The following is a 14,059-nucleotide window of genomic DNA, read 5'->3' as shown; positions in this document are numbered from 1 at the left end:
TACTTAATTTTCAAGTCTCTATCCGATAACTAAATATTTTATCTTTACGACAGTATAAAATTTGTTTGTATATTTGCTAAATTAAAATAACAGTAGCAATAGATTGTATCACGTGGTGACCCCCACGGTCGCTTCACTATAGCGTCTTCGACGCTACAGGGGGAGCCGCGCACTTCGTGCGCGGCGGGGCATACAACGTATGACAATAGTATCCCCCACTATTGCCCTTGCATCGAGACAAGTTTTAGCATCAGCGTCATTATTATCACTTTTATCACAGTTCAACTTGCCAAACTCCAGTTTCAGTAAAACGTTGGCAGATTCCCAAACACCACAATCAGCTGCACCACGATCACAGTCGTAATCCTTCAGGAGATCGTTGATATGGGGTACTATCAGAAACAGTTTCCTTGACTCTGGTGAAAGCTTTCTGCTGTCATCTTCAGCTTTGTCTAACAGCGACAACTCTGTCTCTACTGGTAACGAAGCTGCTGCTGTGGACACGATTAGAGTCAGGAACAAAATCATCGTGGAGTCAGTCTGGAGACAAAACTTCCCTAAGGGTCGGTTAGATTTAGTTGTGCTTTATTATGAAAAAGATGTATTTTTAACGATTAAATTGTATTTTTAACGAAATGCCTCATACATCATAACTACCAATGCACAATGGTATTTATTAATATTGCTCTCAGCAATTATTGCTTTAATAATGCTTAAATTATCCTCAGCGATCAAGTAGCTTCGAAGTAATCTTTCGACTGGTACAGGAATTAAGAATGATATTACAGGACCAGCGACGGTTAAGGTAGTGTGGACCTAAATTTATAATTCGAAGGATCGTTGATAATGATCAAATTACATATTATAATTATGTAAGCCATATTTTGGCCATGTTTAGACGCTGATCCCTTGTGTGTAATCAGTGTAGCTTGTGTTGCAAATATCGAGCTCTCTTATCTTTGTAAATTTGCAATAAGTTCAGTTTGCTGCTACCGCGTATAGTTTACCTTTGCGTGTGTACTTGTACATTAGGCCCTACATTACTATACAAGTACACTATGGCGGATGACCCAACTTTGACCCGATCCCAGGAGTTGATTAAGGAGTTCAACTATGATCAACAGGAAGATGTGGAAGGCTGTGTTGCACGCTGGTCCATTCAGTTAGAAAAAGACCTGCATATGGACTACCGTGAAATTGACTACGAAAGTCGTGAAAAGATCAAGACTAAGGATAAACAGACTCTGTCTGGCTGGATTGTGGATGCAGTGGACCTTGTTCGTCGGCAGAGTAGTCAGATGTATCTCTTGAAGGAGATCATCGAGTGCTTCAAGACGGAAGCACTAGCAGACAAAGAAAAGGTGATCAGACTGCAGGGCCAGCTGCTGATGCAGAAGGACGAACAACTACAGTTGCTTAAGACGTCTGTTGAGGAGACAGTGCAAACAACGGTGGAGTCAGGGATTCAGAACTATAGTGCAGCTGTTCAACAGAACAGTGCAAGTGGTACGGTCTGCAACAATAAAATCCTGAAGAAAGTGATGAAGAGTGTGGCTGCAGAGGAGGACAGGAGCAAGAACCTGATCGTGTTTGGGCTGAAAGAAGAGGAGGAAGAACAGCTTCCAGCGCTAGTTACCGCAGTTTTGGAGGAGATCGGGGAGAAACCTCACTTCGAAGCGACTAGAGTCGGTTGGAAGAGGCCAGGTAGTACGGCTATCCGACCAGTCAAGATCACCGTCCCAAGCTCAACAGCGGTTCATCAGATTCTGATGAAAACAGGGAGACTGAGGGAGACGCACAAAGATGTATGGATATGTCCAGACAGATCCAGCGAAGAACGAGCAACAAGGAAGCATCTGGTCACTGACCTGAAGAAAAAGAGGGCTGAACAGTCTCATCTCGACCACTCCATCCGGTACGGGAAGGTATTTAGCCGTGATAAGAAGTCATCATGAGTTATTCATGTCTCTCGGACACTGATCAGTATATGAAGGAGTGATGGTTATTTTAAGAATTTTCAGACGTTATCTGTATTTAAGAGACAACTATATATTTTGAATATTTTATTATTTTATTGTTTCACACTTTTCATATTTCATAATTTTATTACTAGGTGGAGGTGATGTTATTGAGACTTTGGGCGGCCATAAAACTCCTGTTTTGAAAGTTGTCCTCTGTACTTGTTTCACTGACCCACGATTTATAGCATTTATATACATTTCGGCCCATTTCATATGTTTGTTCGATTTGCTGTACATTTGTATATTTGCTATTTTGTAAACGTTTCAAATCAAATCATAAGCCACTTACACATACTTATTAAGTATTTAAATTGCACCAGCTTAAGTTTTTCCAAACCTCCCCCCTCCCCGGCATCAAAATAAAACTACTGATATAAGGTCGACTAAAACGTTACTTATCTTTTAAAATGACTTTAATGCCTTCAATTTCAAACATTCTGTAAAGAGCTGCAAAGTCCTCAACCTGATTTTAACTAGGAGCATAAACTAACTAGAGCAAAAGAAACCAACGGTATTTAATCTAAGCCTAAGATTCCGAAGGTTGTTGAGAGTTAATTTGATTCTTCTTTTCTCAATCTAAACAGTTTTATTCAAGAGGTTCTCTAAGGAGTCGTTCATATATTACGTAATCAGCTGAGGGGGGGGGGGGGGGGGGGGGTTCCGAATGATTACACTAGTGTAATTTTGACACAAAAGCTATGTGTAAAACTGATTACGGAGGGGGAGTAAAAACGTTCCAAAATATGATAACGTAATATGTGAACGACCCCTAAAGAAGATATTAAAACTCTATGACTTCTTAAAGCTAAAGAGAATACTGAAAGAAAGAGAAGAACAAATTGATGATAATGTCGCCCTGAACAATTAATAATGATCCAACAGTCCAGTACTTCCAGTGTAGACCAGGGATTTGAGGTATTCAGGTATTGTGCCGGCAAGGTTCCAATGCACAATGAGTCTCAGATCAAACAATGAAATTAAAGTCTCTTTGATAAAGTAAAGAGAAAAGGGCCCTTTGTTTTTACAAAGAGTGGAATTTCAGTTTATTGTTTCTATTTTGAAACTATTTTTTTGGTATGTGACCGTTTAACTGCCGCAAACTCAATATTAAAACTTAGACTTACAGACTTTGGAGTTTGGGGCCATCTACTTATGACGTCCGACAAAATCGCAGATTTTCAAACCACCCCTCCCCAGTCCCCCTAAGTCTAACCGGGTGTGTCCGAATTTTCAAAACCACCCCCTCCCCCGGACGTCCGGATTTCCAGCTAGTTTTAAGAGTACAAATAAAACCAACTCAAATTCATTGTGATTGAGTAATTAGTATCAAAGAGTTGAAATTAATGAGAATTTTTCGTTAATTCTGCCAAAATTTCCGGACGACCGGGTTTTTAGAAACCACCCCTCCCCCTGTCCGAAATTCAAAACCATCCGGCCCCTCCCTATTTGCCGGACGTCCTAAGTAGATGGCCCCTTAGGGGTCGTTCACATATTACGTAATCAATATTTGAGCGATTTTTACCCCCCTCCCCCCCTCCGTAATCAACCGTAACACGTAATCAAGATCCAACCCCCCCCCCCCCCCTCCTGACAGCAATATTACGTAATCATAGCCTGACCCCCTTCCCTTGACTTTTTTCCCTAGAAAACACTTTTCTCTACGTTTCATGCTACCCTAATGCTATCATGATGAGCCGAAATCATTGTTATGATATCCGGCCAAGCACCTTCTAAACTACTATTATAGCCGGATATTCGATAAATTTCTAAATTTTATCACTATCAGAGTGAAATTGAGTGGAATTTGAATTAAAATATTTTCAAATTGTTATTATTCTAGTGGGTAAAAAAGAAAATTTTGATTACGTAATCAGTTTTACTGGGTCGCGCTTCAGAGCGCGACCCAGTAAAACTGATACGTTTAAGAAAGTTCGACAACATCTAGGAATACCGTTATCTCCTTGACGAGGCATGCCATGTGTGAAGAAGTTTATTGGTCACATAAAATATCCATGTAAAGAAGTATGAACCGAGTTGATTTGTTTTATTTTTTTGAGATTCCTTAGCTACAAAGTAAAACGATTTTCTTATCTCAGACTCACCAAAAGTATAACTAAAATTCAGTTACAGTTACACTATCAGTTACAGTTACACTATCAGATGACACAGTCAACCATTTCCGTCCTGCTCTCAGGGCTGCCCGGAACAGTCCTTTTGTGTCTCAAGAAGGTTATACCCATGTGTAATTTAATATCAGGGTATCTGTTTAACATATATTTTACAGATACAAATGCGTTTTCGCTATAATATTTATAAAAGTTAGTTCAAAAGTACTAAAAATTAGTTCTGTAAAATAAGTCACATGCTTATATATTTCAGTAAGTAACAAAACGATGTTCATTTTTAAATTTTATAAAATAAAATGTAAATCAAAATACATGGAGGATCTTGTTCATTTTTAACCATTTAGAAAATTTGTTGTTCAACAATTTCGAAAACTAACATAAATTGTAATAACTCATGCATATCAAAGTGACAAACCTTCTCTTTTTCTTAACAAAGTATTTCAATTTTATCTTTTTTGCCTTCAGTTCAAATCACAAATTGAATCTCGATGATTTTAAGAGAGAAATGTTGCTGCAATACTTAAATTTGATCAGATCTACAAGTCAGACTCAGTTCTATAAATGTTCTTTCAATAAAGCAACTTCCAAGCTTAAACAAGCACAACTCATCGTTCGCTAATTGCAAAAAGGCCAATTTATTATCTTTCAGTTCTCGGAACCATTCCTTCGACCGATTTGCACACTGGTCACTGACCCATTCTTATTTCTTACTCATACTTAACGGAAAAGAAGTTCAGAAAGATAATTTTTACCCAAATTAAACGCAGCAGTATTCGAAACGCGAGCTGTTGTTCCCCTGCGGTATGTGTGTAGGCTGAAGCTGTGCAGTCGACTGTGCAGTCGACATTGCGGTTTAAATTCAGTTATAATTATGAACGTGCGGTTTTTCAATGGAGCCCTTTGCATCCTAATGATCTCGCTCATTCTGAGCTATGAGAAAATATTTTAAAGTTTGAGATTAAACTAATCTTCCACCACACTGAACTTGAGTTTACTTGTCCCATAGTGTACTGACATACCAACAACTTTTAGAGCACGATCTACTTTCAGGAACGCAAAAAAAGTGGCCAACCGTTAAGTGAGGTTTGATGATAATTAAGCATTCGAGAAAATTGTTTATGTCGTTCAATTTTGGGCTCATTCAAATCAATCAATAATAAAACTACCACTACAACTACTCTTCTATAAAGTTCTGAATAAAAAGCTGTGCACTTGTGGTTCCCTTCCCTTCTGAAAATATCTTTATACAGCTGTACAAACGAGTCCAGTGTGCACGTCAGCACGTGCACACACACACGCATTCCCTGTTAGCTTTGCACGTGGTTTTCAGTGCTCATTTGTTCAGAAAGTGAGATCTACTCCGGCTCAAAGGGTCCCCAGTCGTGCCTGAAAAGGGTTATAGTGACAGTGAGGCAAACTTTAGCTGGAAACTCAGCTGCAGTTTTAAAAACAAAAACATTACATTTTACAGCCAGTCAAAACGTATGCAGAAAGACTGACAAACATTCATATTTTGTTGCAATACACAATCTATGAATCTATTACTTATAAAGTTATGGGGAAAACCTAAAACAATTCCATCCCATTCCAAAATGAAGAACCTATCTAAGACTATTAAATCTGTCAATACATTCTTATTTCTTATTAATCGCAAATATTCAATAATTTTAACCAAAATTTAACCGTAATTAATCATTCAATAAATCTAAATATCAGTGAACTTTTTATTGTAATTTAGAAGAACATTCCAAATAAACGAATGCTTTAAAATCTGAGAGGAATGTTTAGATCAAAATAGTTCACAGGTCAGGTTGAATAAATCGTGCATTCCATCAGAGAAGATGTTTAGTAAGGTCACCAAAAGACGTACCAGGCTGGTGAGATATTCTTATATTTCAGGTAACTGAACAGAAGAAAAGTTTCCATGGAGTACATTTTATCAATTGTTTACACATGTATCCATGATAATGACACGAATCATATACAGCTTTGAAGATAATACGAATATGAGATGCTCTATGATACTTTTGGTAAGACTAATGTTTGTAGCTTATGATTCTACTTACGATTGTTCTCGGCCGTATTGGAACGTCTCAAGAAGGCCCCACTTAGCAGGACCTTGTCAGCCTGGGACTCACCAGCCGTTTTGAGTCTGGAGTTTATACGCCGGGGTCCGTTAGCTGTTACCGTATTCCGGATCATCTCATCTCGTTCCTCGCTCGGCTCGTTGTTTCTGCCCTAAAAAGAAACGAGTTTAGTATAAGAAGCATACGATAAGTAACATCTAATAAAAAAGGATGTCCAACAGTTGCAAACAGCCTATTACCTAGTATCGAATCCAAAATCAGCCGTGGCGTTCCCACTTATTAATAAAAGTAAGAAATCGTCAATCACGCCGCCAAACGTGACCACTTTTAAAGTTTCTTCATGATACGTCACAACTATGTAGAGTGTGTAGTTTAACGCAAAACTAACACGACATCACGTTGGTGCACCACTTTCTACTCACGTGTTTGAGCAGGTTCCAGTCGAAGATGAAGTCGTAGCTGTATCCTTGTTTCAAGAAGTGGGATCTGAAGAGCTGTCTGAGGTATGAGTAGTCAGGTTTGTCCTCAAATCGGAGTGATCTGCAGTAGTTCAGATACGTCGCAAACTCAGCTGAATTAGTTTTGATGTTCGGAATCTTTTTCTTACTCAACAAAGCACAAAATTGAAATACTGAACTTAAACTTAACTTATCCTGAGTCATATTACCAATCAAATGTCGGGAAGACGACTAAACACTCCAGCAAATCCAAATATTTAAAAAAGAAAAAAAGTACACACAAAAAGTACATTCATTATAATGCAATTGGTAAGGTGGATGTTTTTGAACAAGCAATATTTCTAATGCAATTCACGTTTATGGGAGTAAAATCAGTTTTAAATCACCATCTTTCAAAACTTGGCTGGGAATGGAAAACGAATAAGGATATTGCAATTTGCATACTCAAACACGATTAAAAAGATACAATTAAAGCTAAGCATTCTGATTTCTGATCCTCTGGAAAGGGCTTACTAAGATAAGGCTTGGTACGACTTTTGAGCACCATAATTAGTTCAAGCTGAACTTTGGTGGTCCCTGTAGACGGCTACAGATATTAAATCGCGAATGACGCAAATACCGATAGATTGGGTCCCTGGCCTTGCGACCCTTGCACCATTTAAGGAAGTCGACACCATAACGTCTATTTTAAAACCGGGATTGTCAAGAAAGAGACGCTGTAAATTTCGCAATTTGTCTTGGAGAAAATTGTTATTATACTGGAAAAATTGTTATCATAGCTTACCCGGGTAGCCTTTACACAGCATATCGACTGAAGTGCTGAGTTTCTTCTCGCAGATTTTCTCGTATTTCTGTTTCTTGTCCACTGCTCTGAGCCCTTGCCATGGGAGGGATCCCAAATTGAAATACATCAAAACGTAACCCAAGGACTCGAGGTCGTCTCTTCGGCTTTGTTCTGAAATGAGCATATTACGACTAACATTGAGAGTGTGTCACAGTTATTATAATTTACAGCAGAGAATTTTATATAACTTATATAAGTGAGGTTTATGTTATCATAGATCAGATCAGGGGCCGGGTATGTGCGTGCGTTCGATCGTGCGCGTGAATATACTGCGGAGTGAAAATTCATGTTTTACATGACGGCTTGAACTTAATCTGCTAGTTGTAGAAGATGTTTTGCATAGTCGCGGATGTTGCCAAAATTTTACACCTACGCACAACTTCGACAGTACAGAAAAATTAAAATCAAGCTGACAGTGATGCGCCAATCACGATTTCAAGTATGCAAAGCAAGGAGGAATTTTGACTGCTTACGAAATGATATTTTGAACAAGTATTGATGGGATTGTTTCAGTTGACTTCAAACACTAGCCTTAAAACTCGTATGATGGATCTTCTAACTATAACAGCACTTGACCTAAATTATCTTTACATCAGTCATGTATATGTGTAAAATATGACCAAAGTCGGTCTTGAAATAGCATAATTACATCGAATCACAACATAACAATGGAGTTACTGAAAATCCGCAAATTAAATTCCTGCACGCTAAATACCGATCCCAAGATTGGTGATCAGTGTCGGATTTTACCTATTCCAAGATGGGTATTAACACTGGCGTAGCGGGCAGTTCCTGTGAGATTCTTGTGCTCTTTGTAAGGAATGTGCAGGTGGGTTCGCGGACATCTGAACCTCTTAGCTAATCCAAAGTCTATGACGTAAACCAAATTCCCTTTCTTTCCTGAAATATTTAGAAATTAAAGAAAGATGAAGGAACGTCTCAAGATAAGCATGATTTAAACCGCTTTGTGACCCCGCGTTTTTCTGGCCGGACATATTTTGAAATATGATCGAACATATTTCGAAACATAAATAATGGTTAGAAACTGTGCATGGATGGCCGCTGTGTTTTCCAATCATTACACATTATAAGATATATGTTGGGTATATGTTATCAAAATTTATGAAACCAACAAATACAAGTGGTATAGTAAAACTGACCTGGTCCCATCAAGAAGTTATCAGGTTTAACGTCCCGGTGAATAAAGCCCTTGAAGTGAACGTACTCTATCCTACTGATCAACTGATCAGCCAGCAGCAACACTGTCTTCATACTGAACTTTCTCCCACAGAAATTAAACAAATCCTCGAGAGACGGTCCTAACAGCTCCATTACCAGCACGTTGAAGTCTCCCTCCTGTCCCGTCCACATGATTTGTGGAATGCCAACTGTGAGGGATTTGTGTTAGGGAATTAGCCTTTTGGTAGGTAATTATGAGCATATTGTGTATCTGGGTCGTTATTATTTAGCACACAGCTAGAACATTATGCTATCAAAACGTTTGACTATAGCTTAGGCGCCTGCTGTACTTCGACAACGCTACATTGAGACATATACATTCTTTTATTTAACTTTAAAGTTAGTTTAACTCAATTTGATTCGATAATTTTGTAATCTATTGAACGGTGAACCTTTGATGTCCATTACACATTTTAAAATGTTGATTGTTCGTTTGTGATAAACACTGACCTATTGGCTCAAATCTGACAAATTTATATATTGACTCAAGATACTTGATAAGACTAAAATAGATTGTACTAAAAACCAAGAGCTACATCTCCATAACACTTCTAAAATTTCCTCAGTGATTGATATTTGATAACACTAAAGATACGAGTTTTAAATTATGGGATAAATATTCAATAAACATATTGCTTAAGTCTTACCGTATAAACTGTTCCTTCAAATTGGATTGATTAAACCACTTGTAAAACATTTATGCATTTTTACTTTGTACGCAAGCATGTTACACAAACGGGTGCTTGCCAATCAAGTAAACCGTCATAACAATCGCTCACACCCGTACGGCCGTACCAATGGATTATTGTTTCGGCGTCAGAAAAACATGGACCTGGAAGATAATATGGCCATCCAGGGGGCTTCGAATTTTAATCTTTTATCAAAGTGCTACCATACTCAATACTCATGAAAGTAAAAGGTTCAGGTATTTTTGTCTAAGGACCTTTTTATAAAGTTTACACTCGAATATTCTATTTTTTTTCTGACTTCTGACACGTGATTAAATTGCTGCAGCCTACTGAATTCCGGAGGCTAATTTCTTATTCACTATCACGAGCAGAACTCATTCAGGTCTATTGTAAAACAATTTCATATATCAAATTGTAAATCATCTAGATCATGAGCATTACATTTTATTGAGCTGGCATTATTATTGGCTTTTCGAGTATTAAAAATGCAACTTTTACATGTAATTTGACATGCAGCGCCACTTTAAAATAGCCATGAAATATACAGATATACGGCATAACATTAAATTCGGCAAAAATGAACAGCGTCAAAATTGTTAGTTTAAACAATGTTTCATTATATAGTAATTTATCTTCATTGTTAACTTATTTTTGGTAGTCCCATGGTCAGTAAAAATGAACGAAAATGCTGGATATCTACTTAATATCATTAACAGCTTATCTAATTCTAATTATTTATATATTTTAAATATGTACATTGTACATTATTAATTGTAAATCTAAAAAATATTTTGCACATCATATATTTCTGAGTGATAGGCTGTGAAGAACGCGACTAATTCTACAATCATTGACAATTCTCATTCCTCACAAGGATCAGAGTTCATCCTAAACAATAATTAAGCATAGAAATGATGAGGTCATTCCTTGTCATGAAACCCAATCGTTGCTTAATTCGATTGCAAAGATGCACACTTATGCTGCACTAGGAACAAGTCGCGACATGCGACAAAATGATTATAATAATATAATAATAAGTACCAATTACACTGGGACCAGCCAGGAGATGGGAGTCACGTGATAAATGTTTTCAAACAAATGGAGCTGATAAACCATTACACTGACCACTGTTCTTTCATTCAAATTTCTGAATAGACTCAGTGAAGACAGATTGTAATGAAATTAAATTCAATTAGAATCTGTCTTCACTGAGTCTATTCAGAAACAATCAGAAATTTGAATGAAAGAACTATCAAATCATGAGACTCTATAACACTACACGAATCCACCAGATTACTGACCACTGTCTTACAGGTATTGGCTAATTTAACTCGATCAAATTGTTCGAAGTTTGTTCCGTCAACTGTTTACTGAATAAAATTTCACTGAAAGTTCCACCTATTTTCTAAGGTGGTCGGCACATACCATATTACATAACTTTAACCCACTCTTAGATGCCCAAAAACATTATCCGATGTTATTTTTAGAGATTAACGTGAAACGTGGCGTCGTCAAATCACTCACATTATATTATATTAGTGTCGTCGCAAATGTACATAATGAGTTGAACATTAACACCATAAAATACATAACATCTTGCACAAACATCATCTCAGGTAAATCATGTACAATAAGACTAAGTACATTTCAATATCTGATTTACACAGGGTACAGTACAGAAAACAGCACAGGCTTTTTGACATTTTAACCTGGGGACTCACTTCCTCCGTGAAGCATACTGAGGAACTTAGCCTCTATGTGGAGCTGAGGGTGCTTTGTTCTTCTCTTCTCCAGCTTCACAGCTACTGGCTCATCTGTTGCCAGTGTGGTTCCTTGACAATGTTTGTGATTAAGGTGGGGAGTGAATGATTGTGAAATACAGGGACTTTCATAGGTTTAGCCAGAATAAAGGAAAAATATATTTATCTGGAATAGTATCAGCATACAGTGATGAGTTTATAAAGGTGAACATTTAATTTAACTATCCTCGATCCTAGATAGTATCCTAAATCCTACCATTCCTTACTAACCCTGATGAATGTCACCAAAAGATCCACTTCCCAGCTTCCTTCCCAGTCTGTACTTGTTCCCCACTTTCAGATCAGTTGCCATATTATAATCCTTTCTGTAATATTTTTAGTTACTAACATCATGATAAATAGATGGAATATTATCGGTCATCCGTCGATTTCGGTATATATATATATAGATGTGCCCACGCCTTGAGAATTACCATACTTTTGTTTGGGTTGTCTTGTAATCAGGGGAATGCTGTTCCTGTCTCCTAATGATAGTTTTGTCCAGAATTTAGATTAAAAGACTAGATATATAATAGTAATAACAATAGTAAGACTTAACATAAGTCATAACTCTGTCTATATATATATATTTAAATAAGCTCTGCTTTGTGTTTTAGATTGTGTAGGCGTTCATGAGAAAAAGCATATTCACCAAGGATTAAATCTTAAATTTCTATAATTAAATCGGAGGAATGTTTGACTAATTTAACAGTTATCAGTACCAAATCATCGGGATAAAACAATAACGATTTTGACCCAATTATCGTTCATAATCTTATCAAGATATTATCTCGTTGCATGACCTAGATGGCTAGATGGAATGCCGCATTCAATTAGTTGAAGCTCATAAATGATAAATAATCAGATTATGTAGACAATTATGAGTTTCTTATTTCGAAAATTCATCAGTCGATGTTATATATGTGAAAGCAACTCCTCCTGTTCTGTTTACCGTTAATTGTGATTAATCAATGTGGAAGTTTATGGGATTAGAAATTCAAGGACAAAATCAATATTCAGTATTCAAGTTTCTTAGTGAACAACTTAAAATTTATATGATTCTCTGGTTAGCTGAAGATACTTAGTTTATTTAAAGAAAGGCAGTAAAACGAGTGGCTGTTCAACAAAGTATGTTGATTGTTGAATATTAATAGAAAATGTTTATTAATAGCATCTAGAGAGCAATAACTTAATATGATTTGTTTGATCATTCATTTCTATGAAAGTATGAAAACACATCTTAAATTATTTATCATGTGTACTCCACAATCACGCTAAAAACCAATTTAATGACAGATCTCGAATCCACTGAGGGACATATCTTTGCATGACAATACTTAATCTAGAGTATAATTCATTTATTAAGCCTAGCAAGGTTGCATCGCTAAGTTTGACAATTTGTCATAAACTTTACCAATGAGTTGCACAGTCAATGACTTTAGATACACAGAGTCAAACTAAAACATTATACATACGACAAAGGAAATTAAAGCCCTAAAGTTGATATAAATCCAACAAGGGTTCCACTAATTCAGTTTTATCTCGCAGCTCACGAATGTCCTTTTAAGTCTTTTTAGTGTCTTATGACACAGACGAGTTTCCAGCTTCCTGTAAGCTTGATTCGTCCAAGCTTTTAAGCTTCTCAAGGATCTCACTGCTTTCAAGGTCATCAATACCTGCGCTCTTCTCTCTTCCATGGGCAAACCTGATTTAAAGAATTAAGTTATAATTTTCAATAATTTCAAACTGAAACTGGAAAATGTAACCAGATATTTTTTCTTTGTTTGAATATTTATACTGTTACTAAGCAAGACAACATCTTCATTATTTAAGTGAATCAATTTCTGGTACCATGCGGGTAAGAAAGAGGCTGTGAACTTTTAAATGATTTATTACACAGTAATGCAAGTTAAATATATGCTCACATTTCAATGCATGTACCAACTATCTAAATCTCACCTGGCATATAGCATGGGTTTAACGTCACTGCATTCTCTAACCAGAATTGGGGTAGTTGGATTTTCTGTTTTCAGCTCTACATAATTCTGTGACACAAATTCACGAGCACCGGCACTTGCTGCAGAGTATTGACAAAGCACAATCCGAACTTCCCTTAAAGCACCTGATAGCCTCAACGCAGACATACCTATATAGAGTTTAAAACTAGTTAAAACAGATGTTAAAACACAATTTTTAAACACAAAAAAAAAACACAATACAATGGAAAGCTGTACATGACTTAATGATGTCTCAATAAGTCAAACTGAGATCAGTGGCATGAAAAGCATTAATAACGTTGCCTGTTGGCGCCCCTCCCCTTTCGGTGCCCCTCCCTAAAATTGAACAAATTAGGTGATTTTAGAGGATACGCCGGTAAAATCTCTAAAAAGTGTGTTTCTAGAGCAAAATGCGCAGTTTTGCTAGTACCTCAGTTAAGTTTTTTTAAATTGTCCACATTCAAACGACAATTTTGCGCCCCCTTAGATGGCGCCCCCCGCACAGCAGGGTCAGCGGGGCCCTTTGTTACCTCACTGACTGAGATCATATCACGGGTCCGTATTGCCTGATTTAAGTTACAGAAAAGCCAGCGGATGGCTAGCGGGCGCCTAACGGAGATGCACTAAAATGCAGCATTCATACCTAGCGGATGGCTAGCGGAGGATAGCGGACGCCACGCGCAAACTAGCGGAGAATAGTACTAGCTTCATTAACACACCCACTAGTTTCCGCTAGCTATCCGATATTGCCGCTAGGTCCGCTAGCTTTTCTGTAACTTAAATCTGCAAAATCGGCTAT

At 37.2% G+C, this 14,059-nt stretch overlaps 1 protein-coding gene across 12 annotated transcripts in view; it reads right to left on the bottom strand.

The window, feature by feature from the left end:
- LOC134816900 (casein kinase I-like) overlaps nt 1-14,059 on the bottom strand; it is a 91,568-nt gene that overhangs the window by 70,260 nt on the left and 7,249 nt on the right. The window contains exons 2-10 of one of the 12 annotated variants that reach the window (XM_063825914.1): nt 11,495-11,591; nt 11,186-11,296; nt 8,697-8,924; nt 8,287-8,436; nt 7,477-7,647; nt 6,657-6,805; nt 6,214-6,385; nt 6,018-6,050; nt 4,554-5,533 (exon numbers count right to left, since the gene is read on the bottom strand). The exons of 6 other annotated variants lie outside the window; for them this stretch is intronic. In XM_063825914.1, coding sequence (XP_063681984.1) covers nt 6,043-6,050; nt 6,214-6,385; nt 6,657-6,805; nt 7,477-7,647; nt 8,287-8,436; nt 8,697-8,924; nt 11,186-11,296; nt 11,495-11,576 — 1,071 coding nt within the window. In that variant the 5' untranslated portion in view covers nt 11,577-11,591 and the 3' untranslated portion in view covers nt 4,554-5,533; nt 6,018-6,042. Of the gene's footprint in view, nt 1-4,553; nt 5,534-6,017; nt 6,051-6,213; nt 6,386-6,656; nt 6,806-7,476; nt 7,648-8,286; nt 8,437-8,696; nt 8,925-11,173; nt 11,297-11,494; nt 11,592-14,059 lie in introns of those variants that run through there. 5 more of the 12 variants (XM_063825913.1, XM_063825910.1, XM_063825915.1 and 2 more) reach the window with 5 other exon arrangements.

Source organism: Bolinopsis microptera, chromosome 6 (assembly GCF_026151205.1).
Source record: "Bolinopsis microptera isolate Bmic1 chromosome 6, MBARI_Bmic_1.0, whole genome shotgun sequence".
Lineage (NCBI taxonomy): Eukaryota > Metazoa > Ctenophora > Tentaculata > Lobata > Bolinopsidae > Bolinopsis > Bolinopsis microptera.
This window is presented reverse-complemented; position numbering and strand designations above follow the sequence as displayed.